Below are 18,886 nucleotides of genomic sequence, written 5' to 3' on the forward strand. Positions count from 1 at the left end.
TGGCCCAATGGAGATGACGTTCTGGGAGGGAAGCAGGCTATAAACAAGGAAACAGACCAGAAAGAGAAACAGGACGAGATGGGGATGAGGGTGAGCCACCCTCTGTTACCCTGGCAGGAGCACTCAAGTGCAGGCCCTGGGGGTGATGGCCCTCACAGACTGGGGCTGGGTATGAAAATTAGGTGGCCTAGGCCTGGATTCTAGCTTAACAAATGATCTGTTGGTGGATTGGGAACAACTTACCGTGGTGGGTGAGTTCATGTGTTTGGAATCAGACCCAGGTTCTAACTCTATGCCTACTTCCAGCACTGCGGTGTAGTTTGGTCTGAGGTTCCAAAGGCAACTGACTTTGGGGTGCAGAAGATAGGCCTGTTTGGGGGGTGGGGTGGCCAGAGAACGGCTGGGTTTCTGGGTGCTTTCCTTGCCATAGTGGCCTCAGAGGAGCCACGGTTCAGTGAACTCACATTCTTTTCCATTGCACAAAGGATGACCTCATCAAGGCGCTGGGGAACAATGGTTCCTGCTATGTCCCTGGGTGGGGCCAAGGTGCGTCACTGGCCAGAGGCCCTGGTTTTACCTTTTAAGGTATGCTAGTGCCAGGGCGTCTCTGCTTGATTCTCTGGGTTGCTGCCTGGAGAACAGACATCCAAAGGGCCCCTCCGTGGGTAAACAGAACAGCCTCAGGCAAGAGGAATGGGACCCAAACTTGTCTGGCAGGCTGCCATCTACCTGAAAGGTAGGGGACATGCCCCACTGGGCTCGTGCATCAGCCGCATTTAATCAATACTGACAGACACCAACCATATAAATATTTTTACTAACACTCCCAATGCAAAGCAGCTGTCTGAAAGCAGAGTTGTGTCTCCATTTTGCTAGGAGGACATTCTCTGATGTTCAAGGTCAGGTTTTTCCAGCTGCTGGTGTGCCCATCATGTGGAGGAAGGAGCTCTGTGGGAAGTGCAGAAGGACCTGCCACCTAGGGGTTGTCAGCAGGTTGTCTGCGCTTGCATCACTGAGGACTGATGGCCCACATTTCCCTTTTCCAAATAAGCCTGATGTCAGTGTGGGAAATTCCAAAGAAACCTCTGGTGTCAGATTTGAGTCTCTTGCTGGGCCACGTGGGCCACAAGCAATGTTTGTGCTTGGGGACTGATTCTCTGAGTGGCTCCCTGGCCACGGGCCACATTCCAGCTTGGGGCAGGGGATAACTGCTTGGCACACTTGTGAAGAGTCATTCACTAGCCCATTTACAAGCTTTCTGTGTTGGGATGACTTCTGAGGGGAAGAGGGTCATCACCAGTTCAGTCGTTGCTTCTCAGCAGAAGGGGACCCCAAAGGGTCAGCCCTCCATTGGCTCCTCATGCCTGTCTCATTTAATAGCACTTAAATATGATGAATGTAACTTAGCTGCGTTTGTGTGTGTATTTGGGCCCCTCAAGGGCAGGGACTGTCTCCTCCATCCATCGCGAGGGCCTGCCACGTAGTGAATGCGAACAGGTCTAGGCTCTGTGGTCCTATTTGGTCTGCTCTGTCCTTGGATGCATTGGGCCCTGTTCTTCCACCATTGATATGTCTCACCCCGTGGAAACCTCTTGGGGGTCTCTTGATGATCTACTAAATGCCATCCTTCCTGATGGGGCTCCAGCTGCACTCTAGCAATCAGACCAGTGTGGAGGAAGGCAGGAAGGACTGAATTTCTGTTCCCAGTCTTCTGCCACCTTGACCAAAGTCACCTGTTTCTGGGCCCCAGTTCTGCCCTTTCCAGATCTAACTGGTGAGGATTCATTTATCCCTTTTATTTTTCCTCCCTATTTAACCTCTCTTCACCACAGTTTATCTGTAAAATAAGAATCCTAACTATCATAGGGTTGTTTGGGAATTAATTGTTACTATATGTAAAGTAATTAAAGCATAGAGAGAATTATAGAAATGTAATTAGTATTTCATTTAACGGAGTTCTTGTTTTTGAGCACCTTTAAAGGAGGTGCTACCAAGTTGAAGACCAATGAGCTCCCTCTGCCCCAGCTGGTGCTAAAGTGACTGGAGGGCAGGAGGGCAGGGAGGTGGGCCCAAGGGGTAGAGCCAAGACCCCCTAGCCAGACGGCATCTCTCCTGTGACCCCCAGCAGTGCCTGCCCATTATCATCCCACCTCAGCCCTGTTCTCTGTGACTCCACCTCACCAGCACGAACCCACTGGTGTCCCCACACAGGTTCTCTCCTAGCACATATACACAGGTGGGCACACACACACACAATCACACATATAGTCACAGTCACACACACATAAATGTATTTATACACAGATGCCTGGAAATGTGCATATACCCAAATGCTGTATTGTTCTGCTCACAGACAGCCGCCTAGAGACAGCTCTGTGGAATGATACAGATAGGATGCACACAGCACAGTTGCATGGCTTCTGACTCCCTGCTTTCCTTTAGTGCCTAGTCCTTTCCCTCTGGCTCCTAATCCTTTCCCAACTCTCCTAAAGAATAATAGAGCTTTAAACTGGTAAGGGACCTTAGCAACTATCTAGTTAAAACACTCTATTTCACTAGTGAATTCATGGAGGCCCAGGAGGGGAGGCGACTTGCTAAAAGTCACACAGCCAGGTGTTCCATTTTCTTCACCATTAATATTATGTGTTTGATTGATTCACCCTTGTTCTCCTGCCTGTGCCTGCCCAGAGGTGGCAAGGTAGAGCTGGAGTGGGAAATAGAAGGGTCAGAGCTGGAAGGCGAATGAGAGAGGGAAGTGGGGCAGGTCATCAAGGCTCAGCCGGGCTGGTGAGACCAGTGAGATGGGAAGGGAGGGGTTAGTTGACAGAGAAGAGAAGGCCTTCAGGACTGGAATTGCAGGTGGCTTCTGAACTGAGGAGGGCTGGAGGGATGGGGCTGGTGCTTGGGCCTCAGGTCTGGACTCCTGACAGGAACTGCTTCTGAGCTGTGTGGTGTCACCGCAGAGGAACTTTCCCAGGGCTTTGTCCTGTTCAGAATTCCATCAGGAGGGTGGCAGAGCCATGTTAGTTCAAAGGAGATTGATTCTATCCATTGAAAGAGTCTTTGTCTTTTCAGGACATTCGTTCTGGCTTTCAATTTTCTTAATTATTTCTATTGCCCTGGGGAATGGAGAATGGACTTATATTTCTGCTACAGTTTTCTGGGCCTGGGACTGGAAGTTTAAAGATTCACCCTTCTGTACAGACCTGTCTTCAGGGACTTGCCTTGGCCCATAGTGAGGCTGAGGGGCTATCTTCCTACTCCCTCTGGCGCTTGTGAGATTCTTATCAGTATCAAGTGGGGACAGTCACCTACATGAAGGAGCTTGATGGCCCTGGAAGACATAATGATTTCTGTCTTGAAATTTCTGATCACAGATATAAATGTAATAAGATGTAAGTGCGATCAGTTTACAGATATGCACAAGAGGTTGGTCATGGCTCTGAGCACTGGGATTTCTACTTTGTATTTTGTGAAAGAGTGCTGGTAACAATGAATGTGTAGTGTGATTATTTTGTGGCAGGCATTGTCTAAATACTTTACATATATGAAATTCCTTAATCCTCCCATCAACCATATGAGGTAGGTGCTCTTTTGATCATTCTTGCTTTAGGGATGTGGAAACTGAGGCACAGAGAGGTTCAGTAAATTGCATAAGGTCAGTCAGCTAGGAAGAAACAGCCCATCTGGACCCAGGTGATCTGGTTCCAGATTCTGTGGGCTCACCTCTGTGCACCATCATCATATGGTTATGTGCTGTTTTCTGTCTTTGAGGTAATTTCTCAGCTATGGCAGGTCTCCAACCCCAAAAGGATGCCATTAAAAAAAAAGTAACCATATCAAAGGCTTTTTGAAGGTTTAAGTCATGTTTATGTGTTTACCCCTTAAAGAATTTTTATAAATTACTCAAGCATGAGTCTTCCCCATCATAGCAATGAGTGATGTTTCCATAAGTGTTGAGTCACTGGTAAATCTAATTTTCATTATCCGTCAGTTTACAGATACGCACAGGGTTGTTTTCTGGGAGGCAACTGTGGTTTAATGAAATGAGCACTGGAGACACACACCATGTTCAAAGCCAGCTGTACCACTGAACGCAGCGTCGGGCCCTGCCCCAGTTCCTGAGCACCTCTGAGCTCTGGTTTCTTCATCTGCAAGATGTATCACGAAGGTGGTATGGCGTATGGATAAGATCGCTAAGGTTGTGTGGATAAAATTACCTCATGAAGAGGCTGGCACAACCCTTAGCTAACTCTGAGACTGCTGTGAGCCCAGAGAGAGAGGACGGTACTGGAGATCCTGAACGAGGGATTTTTTTGGGCTCCTTTTTCTCCATGTGACTTTGGAGACCTTCCTAACCCAGACCCTTGAGGATAACAGAGGTACAGACAAGGCCCAGGTCAACTACATTGATTTATTGGAAACACAGATGAAGGCGGAGATGAACACTGCAGAGGAGGAAGGGGAGAGGCTTGAGGGGCCCATGGTGATTGGTCCTGGTCCTCCCTGCCCCTGGACTCCCTTCCTGTGGACGTCAAAGGGACATCTTTCTAGGGTAGCCTTTCTCAGCGCCCAGGGAGAGGGAATCACAGACATGAGAGGCCAGGAGGGAAGAGACCTTTCAAGGTGCCAGAGAAGTAGCAGAGTGCTTGCTCCACCCTGTGGGGGGAGTGGGTGCTGGGAGGGGCTGGACCAGGCCAGGCGGGGCCATCTGGGGCTGCACAGGAGAGATGTCAGGCTTGAGTTGGGGTGCCTAACATTTGCGGCAGCTGCTGGCACAGGAGCCCACACCGTAGGAACTGATGCCGTAGGAGCCCAGGCCACAAGATGTGATGGAATTACAGGGGCCACAGGGTGCGCAGATTCCGGTGCTCACTGCCAGGTTCCCGCTGCACGGGGCGCTGCAGGTGCTGCCCGTCACTGGCCGGGTGCCGGACACAGTCAGGTCCCCGCAAACGACCCCGCCCCGGGAGCTGCTGACACCTGTGAACCCCAAAGGTTTAGTCAAAATTCTGGGTAACAAGCCATCCCATCTCCTCAAAGATGCCTATCCCCAAGCCCGGAGCTCTAGATGCTAGAAATTCAGAGCATCTCTACTTGAAAACCCTACATCCATCTGGCCCAGAGCTGTGGTCTTTCTCAAACCCCTCCTGGCTGTGATGCCAGCCGGCTCTTTAGTTTTCTGTGGTTTCATCCCACAGAAAGGGAGTAAACCCATCCACCCAGGGCCTATGTTACTCACAGACATTCACGGCCCCAATGCCTTCACACAGTCTGAGAGGGAAGAAGAAAAAGGCAACATTAGTGACTTGGCTGGAGTTGCAGACAGAGCTCCCCATTCTTGGGGTGCGTCCGGAGGTGGTCAAAAGAGCAGGAGCAGAGGGTCTCTGGGAATAGCCCTCCCAAACTGCCCCCTACCCCAAGATAATAAATGATAGGTTCTCCTACACCCCAGGCCATTTCTCAGCCAAGAGAAAGGGTGGCATTTCTTGAAGGGCAGGTCAGAGTAAGGTTTGGGTCCCACCTCTGCTCCTCGCCCTCCAGCAGGCGCCTGTAGGTGGCGATCTCGATGTCCAGGCCCAGCTTAGAGTTCATCACCTCCTGGTACTCCTTGAGCAGGCAGGCCATGTCCTGCTTGGCCTTCTGCAGGGCGGCCTCCAGCCCCGCCAGCTTGCAGCGGGCGTCGTTGAGGGCAGCCTCACCCTGCTGCTCGGCCTGGGCCACTGCAGCCTCCAGCTTGGAGTTCTGGGGGCCCAGGAGAGAACAAGGTGGGTTATGGTCCCTGGGTCTCCCTGGCCATCTCCTGGTTGTGTCTGGTCTCTCCCAGCCAGTGGGGAACACCCAGGACAGGGCCCTTGCCTTCATCACCTGGGTCCCCTGAAGTGGCCACCACCAGGGACTTTAGTCATACAAACAGGCTGGGGAAGAATGGTGAGATCCATCCTGGGCACACACTGCCTGTGGGACTCTAGGTAGGTCCCAAACAACCCATACCTGGCACTTGGCATTCTCGACCTCGGCGGTCAGCCTCTGGATCATGCGGTTCAGCTCATTGATCTCCTCCTTGGTGCGGCGCAGGGTCTCCCCGTGCCGGATCACTGTGGCCTTGATCTCCTCGCACTGGGGGGAAGCAGAGATGCTCCTGAGGCTCAGGATGGGAACCCTACCCGTTCAGGTCACCATGGATGATTGTGCAGGTTGGTAGTGCTCAGCCTGTGCAACCATATAGGGGAGCCATGCCCTGCCACCCCAACAACGCACTGAGAGCTTTTTGCCCCTCTCCTATCATCTCTAGGGAAGGACAGCCCACAATTCTTTAGGGATCAGAATTACAGAGAAGTTGTTTCTAATATATGTATCACATCCCTCCCACTGCCACGTCTAGGAGGCAGGTGTCCTGGGCCTCTCACCTTGGTGCGGTACCAGGACTCGGCCTCGGCCCGGCTGCGGCTGGCAATGTCGTCGTACTGAGCCTTGATCTCAGCCACAATGCAGTCCATGTTCAGGTCCCGGCTGTTGTCCATCTTGACGATGACTGAGGTGTCTGAGATGTGGGACTGGAGGACGCGGATCTCCTGTGGTGGTGGGAGGGGACAGAGCTTCTTTGGCCAGAGCCCCACTCTCGGCAGCCCGCCCTCTCGCAGACCTTCCCCGGTCCCTTTCCCTGCTTCCTCCATAGCCTCACTGTCTAAGCCCCAGTCTCACAGGGGAAGTCTCCCCCTCAGCCCCGGGGCCTCCCAATGCTCCCCAGGTCCAGAGACCAGAGGCTGACAGGGGCCAAGTCTGAGGCCCCCTGCCTGATTTAGGTGAGGGCCTCCTGTCTCCATCCTTTGGGTCTAGGGTCAGCATTTACCAGTTTGTGATGAGTGTCACCACAGTAACCAGGAACGCCAGCTTATCAGGGGCATGGCAGATGAGACCAAAGCCACCCTTCTTCACCTTCTGACAGTAAACCTGTCCCAGGTCTGTCCAACTGCTCTGCACTCCCCCTCTCCCTCCAACCCAGGGGCTCAGAAGGCAAATAAATGGTGGCAAGTCCTTCCCAGTGTCTAACTCACATCTGTCTTGCTGCCCCCCTGCTCTGTGGCCCCTCACCTCCTCATACAGCCGCCGCAGGAAGTCGATCTCCTGGATCAGGGCCTCTGCGTTGGCCTCCAGGTCCGACTTGCGCAGGTAGGCACAGTCCACATCCTAAAGGGAGAGGGTGGTACAGGAGTCACACAGGTGAGACAGCACAGAGCTCTCCCCAGCAGGGGGCACCCCATCAGGCTGGGTGGAGACCCTCCTGAGCTCCCCGTGCAGAGCCTGCTGAAGTCCTCTGTGCAGTCGGAGGGGTCAGGAGCAGGTTCGGGTAAGGGCGGGGACCCCAAGGTTTCCAGGCAAGTCGTCTGGTGCCACTGGGATGGTCCCTCTAGAATCCACACGTGCCACTCTCACTGAAACTAGGATCTAGTGTAAAATGGGTCACCTCTACTGTGGCCCCGCCCCTCTGGGCTTTGAAATCTCAGGGAATGCACTGTAGTCTGTGGTCAGAAGGGAGGTCTCGGAACAACTCTGTCGTTTCCAAGCAAGGGTGGCTCAGGCTGACACCTGTGACCTCCATGACTCAGTGTCCTCACAGTGACGCTGCCGTCCTCACGGGGAATGGCTAGAAGGTCCTGCCGAGAGTCTACATGGTGGCACCTGTGCTGAGTCAAGTCCAAGAGGTGAGGAACAGGAGACTGTTCCTGCTGGCATGTGCCAACTATTGTGGCCTGAGCGTGCTGCCCTCCCCGGGCATCCATGTGCTCTTTCACTCACAAACATTTCCTGAGTGCCCGCTCTCTGCCAGGCTCAGGGCGCGAGGAGGTGGGAACCATGGGCTGGACGGCAATCACTGGGCTGGGGGACAGGCCTGCGATGCTTGAAGCAGGCTTGTTCTCTGCTTCCCAGGGCCACCAGGAGCACGGGGACATCTGGGGCCAGGAGTGCGGGGGACGCTGGCTCCGTGATTGTGGGGAGTTGCCCAGCCTCTCTCATTGCAGAGCTGCCTCCTGCCTATGCCCTTGTTTCTGAATTACAGGTGGAGTATTCTGGGGCCACTCACCTTCTTCAGGGCCACAAATTCATTCTCAGCGGTGGCCCTTAGTGCCACCTCCTCTTCATACCTGGGGACAAAGGGCACGAAGTTCACTGACTAGCACTACAATAGGCTGGAATTTGAAAGAAAAGAAAGAGAAAGAAGGCCAGGCACACACAAGCCAGGAACTGGGTTTTCTGGAGGCGGTCATAGAATCGGGCTCTGGGACTAGAAGGGACCCTGTGCCTCCTCTCCCTCTGGGCACTCAGACCAGCCCGTGTCACCATGCAGTGCTCTTCCTGGCTCAGGGACTGTCACCTGACCGGGCCCAGGGTGGGTGCGTCACACACCTTGGAAGCCTCCTCTCTGCTTCTGGATGCAGCCCCTGGGGGGCAGGAACCCACCCTAGATCTGTGCCCCCCTCATCCTTCATGCTTACATGCTCACACCTGCCCCATTCTCAGGTCCTAAAAAGCACCTGGACATAGAGTGGATGCTCAAAAATGTTTGCTGAATTAATGAAATAAACACATAGTGATGCGGTAGCTGGAGCAGCTCAGATTGACTCCAGTGCTTAAACTCCCATCCCAGAAAAGAACATGGTTCCTACATGCTTTCCATCCCTGACTTCTTCCTATTGGGAAGTTCCTCTTGTGGTCTAGCCCAAACACATCCTGCCTGGATTTAACCCCATTTCCTTTGCCCAAACCCTCCTCCTGAGGCGCTCACTTCTTCTTGTAGCCCTCTAGCACCTCCTGCACGTGGTTGAGCTCGGAGGCCAGCCTCCCGCTGTCGGCCTCCGCACACTCGGCCTCCCGCCTCAGCGTCTCGATGTAGCCCTGGAACAGCGGCTCCAGGTTGCTCTCGCAGCACTGGCGGTTCTGGTAGAACTGCCACTTGGTCTCCAGCAGCTTGTTCTGCTGCTCCAGGAAGCGCACCTGGGTAGAAGTGGAGAAAAGTGGGTCGAAGGAGCCCATATCCACCGCCCTCCTCAGAGAGCAGCAGAGTCCAGGCAGAGCCAGCAGTGGGGTGTGCAGAGGAAGGGGTGGCCGTGGTGGCCCCTGCTGGGCTCTCCTGGGCCGAGGACGCACCGGGAGCATCCGTGTTTCATGACCACTTGGACAGGCCTGAGTGAGTAGGAGTCTCAAGGCTGCCTTGGCCTCATCTTTCCTTTCCAGGTCATGGCCAGCTCACCCCCTGCACCACACAGAACTCTGGTGTGAACTTGGAGCTGAGAAAGGGAAACTACAGCCCAGCATTGGCAGGGGAATCAGAGGAGAACCTGGACGTGAAGCCCAGCCTCCTGCTTCTGAACCGGGACTTTCCATGCTTGAGTTCTGGCCACTTTTCTGGGGTATGTGGGCCAGCAACAGGATGCAGTGGCTGTCAGGGTGGGGCAGCTCCTGCTGGGGAGGAGAGGGGTAGCTGGGCCCCAAAGCCCCAGTGGCCTAGAAAGCTAGGGAGATCCTGGGCTTGGCGTTCTGCTCTGCCACCCACTCTTGGTGGGACCTGGCCAGCCCCTGTCCCCCATCCCTGCCCCATTTCTCTTCTGTGCGTACTCACAGAGCTGGCCAGGGGCAGTGGTTCTCAGATATGATCCTTCTCAGGCTGCCTTCAGGATTTTGCTCTTCCCTGGTACTATTTTATTTAGGGTGTATCAATAAATGGATCTGCTGAATATTTTACACTTAAGTAGGGTTAAAGGGATATTTTTATATTACTACCATAGTTGGGAATCCAATATCACTTTTGAGTTCCATAAGAGGAGCTCCAAAAATATTAAATTCTAGCTGAAACTGTTGCCCCTTAGCAGCAACTGAACCTGAGGCTTGCTTTCTTTATTAGAAGCTCATATTAGAGGGATGTTAAAGACATTTCAGCACCCAATGAGATTTTCTCCATTAATGTTAAGGAATGAAACAAACATGAAAGGAAATGCATTTTCTCATCAGTGGCTTAATGTTATTTAATGCTTTAATGTACCACCTAAAACTATCACTTAATATATCAGCAGTCCCCATTCCTCCCAGGACTCCCAGGCTCAGGAAGTGGGTGTTGAGGACCCTGCCTGTCTGGACGGAGGTTTATATAATAGTGCTATCAAATTAGGAGGTGCTAACTTATACTCAGGTCTCTGTGTATCTGTGCCCTAGATATGTATCCACATCCTCCATCAGACTGGGGTTCACCTGCACCACGTACACCCTGCCGTTGACTCCCCTCAGTGGCCAGCCCAGGAACGGGAAGGTCAGGAAGGGTGTGATCAAGGACACCAACCTTGTCAATGAAGGCAGCGAACCTGCTGTTGAGGCACTTGATCTGCTCCTTCTCCTCCTGCTTCACGCACTGCGCATTGGGGTCGATCTCCAGGTTGAGGGGCGCGAGCAGGCTCTCGTTGACCGACACGGAGGTGATGCAGGGAGGGCTGGGCCCGCACACGCCGCCGGAACGGTATCCGAAGCTGCGGCCGCAGGAGCCGGAGCGGAAGGCCCCGCAGACGCTGCGGCTGCCGAAGGCCCCGGTGATGCCGCGGTAGCAGGAGACGCCGCTGTAGGGGGCGGCCGTGATGCAGCAGCGGCCTGGCCTGGGCCCGCAGGCCGAGGCGCAGCTGAAGGTGCGGCCGCAGAATCCCGATCCGCAGGTCATGGTGCTTCTGGAGGTGTGTGTTGCAGAGTATAGGGTGGGTGATCTGGAGTCTTGTGGGAACTCCAACGTGCTCCTCAAGGCGCCGCAGTCCTATTTATGCTCGGATCCTAGGGGCTTGGCTATGCAGATGGGGTTGGGGCAATTTGTGCTTTATGGGCTTGGGCGGCTAGCCGGTTCCAAAACCTCTTTAGAACGTGGTTTAATGGTGGAGTGGCCCCCACCCGCCTCTGTGTAAAGGGTGCCAACCTCTGGGCTGTAGGGGCACTCAGCATGTTTCATCTTCAAAGTGCCTTGCCAGCAGGGCATGCATTCATCTGAGGATTATGGGGAGGGCAGGGCAGGGCAGGGGAGGGAGGAATGTGGCCAGGAGAAGGGAGAAGGGTGGCCAGATCCTGGGAGAAGCAGGGGACCTGTGTTTGTGTGGGGGTGGGGGTGAATGGGGAGGGGACCCGGGAAAGACTATACTTTTAATAAATAACATCTAGAAGTTCCCATTACAGTAGTGTCCTATGTGCTACTATAACAGAAATCTGTATTTTCCCCATTTTAGAATGTCTAGTGGGCTGCTGAAATACATCTGATTTTTCCTATCATGGCAGTAGCTACCAGCAGATTATTACATATTTGTGTTTCATGTCTTTTTCAACTTCAATTATGAAAGTTTTCAAACATATAGAAAAGCTGAAAGAATAGTATAATTAACATCCCGAGATGTTCCACCTCAGTACCTAAATTTAACAGTTGTTAGCATTGTTCCATATTTGCTTTCGTATTTGCCCAATTATTTGGCAGTTACAGAAAGCATGAAAGGTAACCCTTAAATGCTACAGCATGCGTTTCTTTTTGCATGCAAGAAAATTAACAATAATTTCAAAGAATCATTTACTCTCCTTTTCATTTTTGATTTTCCTAATTGTCCCAAGAACTTTAAAAATAGGTTTCATGTGATTTCACTGGTGGCTCTACCCTGTGCATTTTCTATATCCTGGAAGTTAACTCTAGAGCTGGACTCTTCAATATGGTAACCAACAGACACATGTGGCTATTTAAATTTAAATTATTTAAAATTAAATTCATAATCTAGTTCCTCAGCTGCACTAGACATATGACCAGTGGCTACCTTATTGGACAGTGCAGGTACAGAATTATTCCACAATCACACCAGCATCTACTGGACAGCGTTCGTCTAGAGGCTTGATTGGGTTTAACTGAAACATTTTTTTTGGCAGAATACTTTATAAATGGTGGTATATAACTGATTGTATCATCCCAAGAAGTACCTATTATTTGTGCTGCTCAGTTGGATCACTCGAGTACATTGCCTTCTTTACAATTAGAAAGAAGTCTGTAGGGAAACATAGGTTCTATTTTGAGAAGAGAATATTTTCTTTTTTTTGGCTACCTATTATCCTTATATACCATAAACAATCTCTAGTTCTCCCATCAACCATATGAAATATGTATCATTATCCTAATTTTATAGATGAGGAGACTAAGGCTCAGGGAGTTAAGTAACTCACCCAAAGTCTCCCATCTGGTATGCGATGGGGTTAGGAGATGCAATGGCTTCTCACCTCCAGGCTATGACAAGCCCTGGATTTCTTAATCCCTGGACAATTTCAGGAGGGTAGAGAAAGTTATTTAGTAGGGGAGACCATGGATTTAGGGTTGGGGATAGTCAGTCAAAAGACGATGGACAGAGTCAGAGGGAGTTGGTATGGTTAGAACCAACAGCGGCCAGTGGGGTGTGGGTGTGAGTGTAACACAAGGGCAATGTAAGGTAGGAGGCCACAGGCCTGCAAGACCTTGTGGCTGAGAATTGAAGGGAGAGGGTGAAAAATGACAGTTTTGGTTATTTGTTTATCTCTGGTATATTTAAGTACCTTGAGGGATTGTACTGTATTCTACTTAGCCATGAAGCATGCATTCCAATAGAGCAGGTCTAAAAAAGTTATTTCATGAAGTGCAGAGGTTTTCATTAAATGAAAGAGAAGTAAAATGATGTGGCTGACAGCCCCTTGTAGCTGCTGTGCTTAGTGGCAAAGGCACGCAGAGCAGCTTAGGGAAGGAGAGAGGGGGTGGGTTTGATAGGAAAAGAGAAGGAAAGAGGAGAAAAGAGCAGGATACAAGGTAGGCTGTATGTGTTTATGTAAAACATTCAGGAGTGGAGCCTTGTGACAGGAGAGGTGTGGGGTCATGAACTGTGTCAGCCACCTGGTCATCCCAGAGGAGGGTGTGGCACCTACTGTCACTTTGTGTGTTTGGGAGCTGGGCCAACACTTCTGAGGCCCTCAATACCTGCATGCACAGCTCCGGGCACTGCGCACAATTGAGCCATAGTGCTTCCAGCAGGCCAGCCGGCTGGGTGTCCCAAGGAGAAGCGCTGTGAGTCAAGGCACATCTCACACACGCTTTACCTTTTTGAGCAGTGTCACTCCCTATAAAAATAACATGCATAAACATGAGCTAATTACTAATGGCTGGCCCTTGCTGCGCAATTTTGAAGAAGCAAGGAGCAATTTAAAACAGGATATAAAAAAATGTGACACCACTTCATTAAACTTCAGGGATTATTAATTGCTGCTAATTTTTGAAGACCTAAAAGGAAATTCAACCTGTTTGGTTTCTTGGAGTAAAAAAGTTTGTGGCGGGAGGAAGTGGGATTGGGAGGGGACAGAGTTGGCAGAATCATCTCTCTATGGTCTTGGTTCTGGCAATGTGAGTTTTATGAAAGTTAAAATTGTTTTTGTTGTGAAATATGTCACCCCTAGAAAGAATGTATAGGTGGACCTCACACGTATAGGAAGAAGTAGAAAACACATGTAACTTAGGAGCTTCCTATGAGCTTCATTTAATTGCACCTGTGTCCTTCCTGGCCTAGAGCTGGCCATTCTCTGGGATTTTGTGTTGGCTCATTCCCTTGCTTTTCTTTACAGTTTTAGAACCAATGTATGCATCCACACATTATTATTATTGTGTAATACCACACATTATTATTTTATTATTACACACAATGTAAACCACACATTATTATTTTTCCAGTTTTTGAACTTCACATTCTTTTGTGCCATGTTGTTCCCTGTAGCTGCACTGTGTTCATTTTTATTGTGATTGCACTCATTGTATGAATATGCCACAGTTTATTCAGTTTATTCGTCTTTCCACACTGATGGTCTCATGGTAGTTTCCAGAGTTTGTATTATGAATAGAGCTGCCATGGACATTCTTTTCCATGCCATCTGGTATATGTGTGCAAGAGTTTTTCTAGGGTAGGTGGTTATTTTTAAAAATCATGCAAGTAATATATGCTTAGTGTGGAAAAATATTTTATGAATATTCTTCCAAACTTAAAAAATAATAACATTTCTTGATGATATTACTTCATACTGGATATTGTATTGCCCAACATGAATTAATGCATTTAATATTTACAATGACTTTCCAAGGAAGGTGTTATTATCTAGTTTCACAGATGGGGACGCTGAGACTTACAGAGTTAAGAGATTCTCTGTTTGTGTAGTTAGTAGCCGAGCTGGCACTCAGAGCCTGGTGTGTTTGATCCCAATGGAAGGGATGAGTTTATCTCACTGCTGTCCCACCCTGCCACCATCTGCCATCATTAAAAGTATCACACAATAGATGGTGTTTGTGTGTAACATGTTAATCAGATTCCCTTCCACCAGTCCCTCTTCAGGGCCCTTTAGAGTGCCCCCAGGGTTCAGGATCTTAAAAGTCCTGGAGAGGAGAGCTTACCCTTGTTCTTGGTGAGCTTCCAGTTTTGAGAACAGCTGGACACATACCGAGATCATGAATAAAAATGCAAACCCTGCAACCCACCAATAGGTACAAATGTTTGGTTCATGGATACATTCCAAGGGCTTGGCACACAGTAGGTGCTCAATAAATTTTTGTTGAATGACTCAAATGAATACCAGTGGCGTATTAAGTGCTGAGTAATGGATCTGTCAAAGCTTGGTGGTTATTTGTGCAAAGCTTTCTAGCAGGATGGGGTGGAGGCTAGAGGAAGCAGACCAGAGAAAAGCCATTCCTGTGAGTGGGGGTGGGATGGGGACACATTCCTGACTGGGCCTGAAAGACAGGTGACGTGAATAGATGTATTCTTGACCAAAGTGAAATCCTTGACCTGTGCAATGACAGGGGTGGTAGCCAGCCAACAGGGGCAAGACTTCTCAAGGCCATGGGACAGAGCAGAGTCTGGGGGGAGGGTTGAGGAAGGACAGAGAAGTGGGTGGGAGGTGGATTTCTAGGGAACAGAAGCTACTCCCTAGGGCTCTTTGAAAGAAGGACAGAGACTGGCTGGAGGCAAGAAGAATGGGAAGAAAGGGAGGTTGGGGGAGACAGGGGGAAGAGGAGGGAAGTGGAGGACAGTGGAGGGAAACGGGGAGAAGACTCAGGGGATAGTGGTTGGGGGGGACTTCCAGGGGAAGAAGAGCTGAAGAAGAGGTTGATGGGAACAGGGACGCAGTAAGGTGTAGAAGAGGTAGGCAACCTTGGCTCCAGATTTATAGCAATGAACCCTCACAGGGAAGGGCTGTGGGGTGGGGAGGTGCAGGAGCTCAGCCCAGTTAGTGGGATGGACCTCACTAAGGGCAGGACACCTGAGTCATGCCTCATCCCTCCTTCAGGATCTCCATGAAAGCCTTTGGCACTTACTTCCTCTAGTGAGTTCTCATGGATAATTGACCATTGTTCCAGGCTGTCTTGGCTTAAGAGGCAGGGGTCTGACTTGGGCCTCTCCTTAACTCACCAACCCAACCACCCTGCCTGGTGGCTGGATCTGAGGTCAACTACCTCATCAATAGCCTGGATGTTGTGTATACAGCCACTCCCTAGCCCCTTAATTTCCCTCACTGGAACCTGGCTTGCGCCTGCTTTCTAGGAAGAGAAAGCATGAGCTGCAGGGTTAGAAAGGGCATGGCCCCTTGGGTCCCTACAAGCCTGGTGTGCAGCTGCTTTGGTAACCTTCAGATATAGAGCCCACAGGCTGCCTCTCAGCCTGCAGTCATGGAACAGGGTCCCATAGGTGACATTGGCCCTGCTTCTGAGGTCTCTGCCTCAACTGGTGCTCTTCCATTGCCACATCTCACCATCCCCTCCTCTTCTGCAGGGTACTCAAGTGCCCCTACTGTCTACTCTCTGAAATACCTCCATGAACACCTTACTACCAAATTGTCTCACCTTCCTTCTTTCTGATGCCTATTCTCACCCTTTCCAGGGAGCCTTTCTTGCCTTTCCCACCAGACAAGCTGCATCCTACATTGCCCCAGAACAAGCACTGTCAGTAAACATTACATTCCTGAGCATCTGATGGTACAGCTGAAAAGGAGCCCTCTTCAGACTTTTGGTCTTTCTCATGAATGTGGATCTGTCTTCCCTGTCAGATTGGGAGCTCCAGAATCCATGTCTCTTTCTTTTTTCATCCCTCCAAAATTCAGACAGGGCTCAGCATATGGAAAGGATATATCACAGAATTCCTGAATACCCCAAGAAGATGTTATCTTGTCTAACCCATCATCCATCTTGGGGAATCTGTCTTATCCTCTGCAGGAGCAGAATGGACTAAAGGGAGCCTTGAATAAGAATTCCTAATGTTAAAACTACACAGTTTGTTTCTTCTTGCCAGGCATCCCTTGAAACAAGATTCACCTGAGCTAAAAGAAAAGGCTCTGATCTCTAAATTTGAAGGTCTTTTGATTTTTCCTGCCTCCACAAATATGGTGGCCACTCCAGAATAAAGAGTGTTTCTGTTTTATATAAAGCTCCCTAAATGGGAGACCCAATGCAAGTTCCTTTAGGAAACCATGGCTGCCTGTCCTGGGAAGTTCTTTTTCAACTCCAACACCCAACTGTCCAGCTTCACTGAAAGCCTGACTTCTCTTGCTCCCTTTGGAATTCCAATACACTTGGATGGATTATCAGTGGAATATCCCCCATCCTCAATCCCATTGTACCTCTGGGCTACTGACCAACCAGGAAGCTTTAGGATCAGGCAAACAGTAAGATGAGTGGGCATGTCATTGATTTATGGCTGAGAATTTCTGATGGTCTATTAAGGCCAAATAAGAAATACAAATTTATGAACTATTCACAGAAAATGGACTTTTTGGATTGTCTAAGCTTCTCTTTTCATCCAGTAGTGTGATTGCCCAAGGGTTGGTGACATTTTCACTTTGCCTAAGAGGAGAGATTCCCACTGGGCCTTCCCTGGGGCAGCTGCACTAGAGTGGGGATTTAAGGAGGAGGTGCACTTGATTTTTGGTTCTTTCCTAGGATAAAAGAAGTAACCACAGTCAAAGATCTCATGTCATCCCTGCCCCTTGGATTGACCCCAATGGTAGAATAATAGTAGATAATTCATGTTGAACACTTGTTCAATATGTGCTAGATACTGAGTTAAGCATTGTCCATGCATTATTTAATTTAATTCTTATACCAGGCTTTTAAGATAGGCACCATTAGTGGGGGTTTTACAAGGTAGTTTAGGAATGCGGATAGGTATATGCCATCAAACCTGCTGACATATTCACAGCAGCAGCAGTGGCAACAGTGAGAACACATACCACTGTTTCCCCATGAAACCTGTCACTAAAGCCACCGCAACAGCTCCAACAACTACTGATATGATTACATACTTAAAACAGAGTGTCAGGCTGTGTTGTAAGTGCTTCGCATGGGTTAATTCTTCTAACCCTTATAACAATTTATGAGGTGGTACTATTATCCTCCATTTTATAAATCATGAAGTGAGGTTCAGAGAGGTTAAGTAACTGCCTGGGATCACACAGCTAGAAAGTGGCAGAACTGGTCTCAGAAACTTGGCAGTTTGGAATCTGGGTCTGTTCTTAACTGATACGCCATGATTAGTTATCTTAATAGACCGTTGATTAGTTTCAATCATATTAAGAAATAATTTCCTCAGTGACTATATACATACATACATACTATATACAATTGAAGCAAAAAGTTCATGAAATAGTATTCTTCCTACCTGTGATGCATGCTGATATTTTCTATTCTGTTCTACTCTATTACAATTTATGGGTCACAATGTGAATTCTGAAAAAATGCTGCCCGAGAGCCTCCTGCTTGTTAATGATTATAGCAAAGCACATCTGCACTGTGCTCTGAAGCTTACTGAGCATGTGCACAGCCACGATTCTCCAAGACAGCCCTGGGATGGAAAGCTTAGCCCATTTCCCAGAGAAGTGAAATACCTGGACCTCAGGTTACGCAGAGCTAATCAGGGTAGAGTCTTGGTTCCTACCAGTTTTCTTGGGCTCAAGGCCCACACTAGCCCCACTGGATGAATATAGCACATACCAAGATGGATCTGTTCTAACATCTGCCAAGGTTACTGATAAACTGTTGTAAAAGAGAGAGGGCTGCAGGATTGGTAGAGAATGGAAAGCAGCACAGACTCAGGGGGATGGTGGCTGGGGGCTGGGAGCTCTCCTCTTGTGGCTCTGTCTTGACTGATTCTATTATATGCTGAGCCAAATGCTACACAGCCTCATAACAGTGGCGTCCATCCTGGGTTTTCTGGACCCTGGAGGAACATGGACGTCTGAGGTGAAATCCAGACAAGCTATCCTTGCTTGGGGCCTTGTTGGAAGTGGTTGGTCATACCTGATGCCAGAGAGCTAGTGTGTGCCCCCTGCGGCCTCACGGAAGATGCTGAGGGAGGGCATGCCTTCTCTCAACATAGGCTGGCCATGAAGGTCTAGGAAGTTGGCTGAGGGATTGGTCTGTGTGCAAGTAGGGGTAGGTGAGTGCGCATGAAAGCACGTGTGAGTGTGTGTGTGAGATTGTGGGTGGGAGTGCATAGCATGAGTGTGTGAGAGAGAGAAAGAAACAATATGTTGATAGGCGTAGGTGAAGGATTTGAGAGCAGATGTGGGGTTGTTGGGTTTGTGTGTGGGTGGTTGGGAGATTGTGTAAATGTGTGCCTTTGGTGGTGCAGAAAGAAGCCATCCGTGTGAAGGAAATCACCAAAAGCACCCCGGTGCCACGTCTTTTTCTATTGATCTCACACTATCTCAGTGTTTCAGGCCGTCTGATTAGCACCACGGACAGCAGCTCTGATCTCATCAAATGGGCGGTACAGGAGGAGCCGCAGCGCCGCCTTTCTCCTACCATCGTTCCAACCTGAGTCACTCACTG

The 18,886-nt window shown here is 49.7% G+C and overlaps 1 protein-coding gene across 1 annotated transcript; it reads right to left on the reverse strand.

Annotated features, from left to right (window-relative positions):
• Window positions 1-4,400: 4,400 nt before the first annotated feature.
• On the reverse strand, window positions 4,401-10,780 carry LOC118927222 (keratin, type II cuticular Hb1). The gene is made up of 9 exons (XM_036915154.2): window positions 10,337-10,780; window positions 8,789-8,997; window positions 8,087-8,147; window positions 7,096-7,191; window positions 6,411-6,575; window positions 5,995-6,120; window positions 5,525-5,745; window positions 5,243-5,274; window positions 4,401-4,983 (listed from the first exon to the last, which is right to left on the reverse strand). Exons 1-9 carry the CDS (start codon window positions 10,703-10,705, stop codon window positions 4,754-4,756), a joined length of 1,509 nt encoding a protein of 502 aa, XP_036771049.2. The 5' UTR covers window positions 10,706-10,780; the 3' UTR covers window positions 4,401-4,753.
• Window positions 10,781-18,886: the final 8,106 nt, after the last annotated feature.

Source organism: Manis pentadactyla, chromosome 10 (genome assembly GCF_030020395.1).
Source record: "Manis pentadactyla isolate mManPen7 chromosome 10, mManPen7.hap1, whole genome shotgun sequence".
Lineage (NCBI taxonomy): Eukaryota > Metazoa > Chordata > Mammalia > Pholidota > Manidae > Manis > Manis pentadactyla.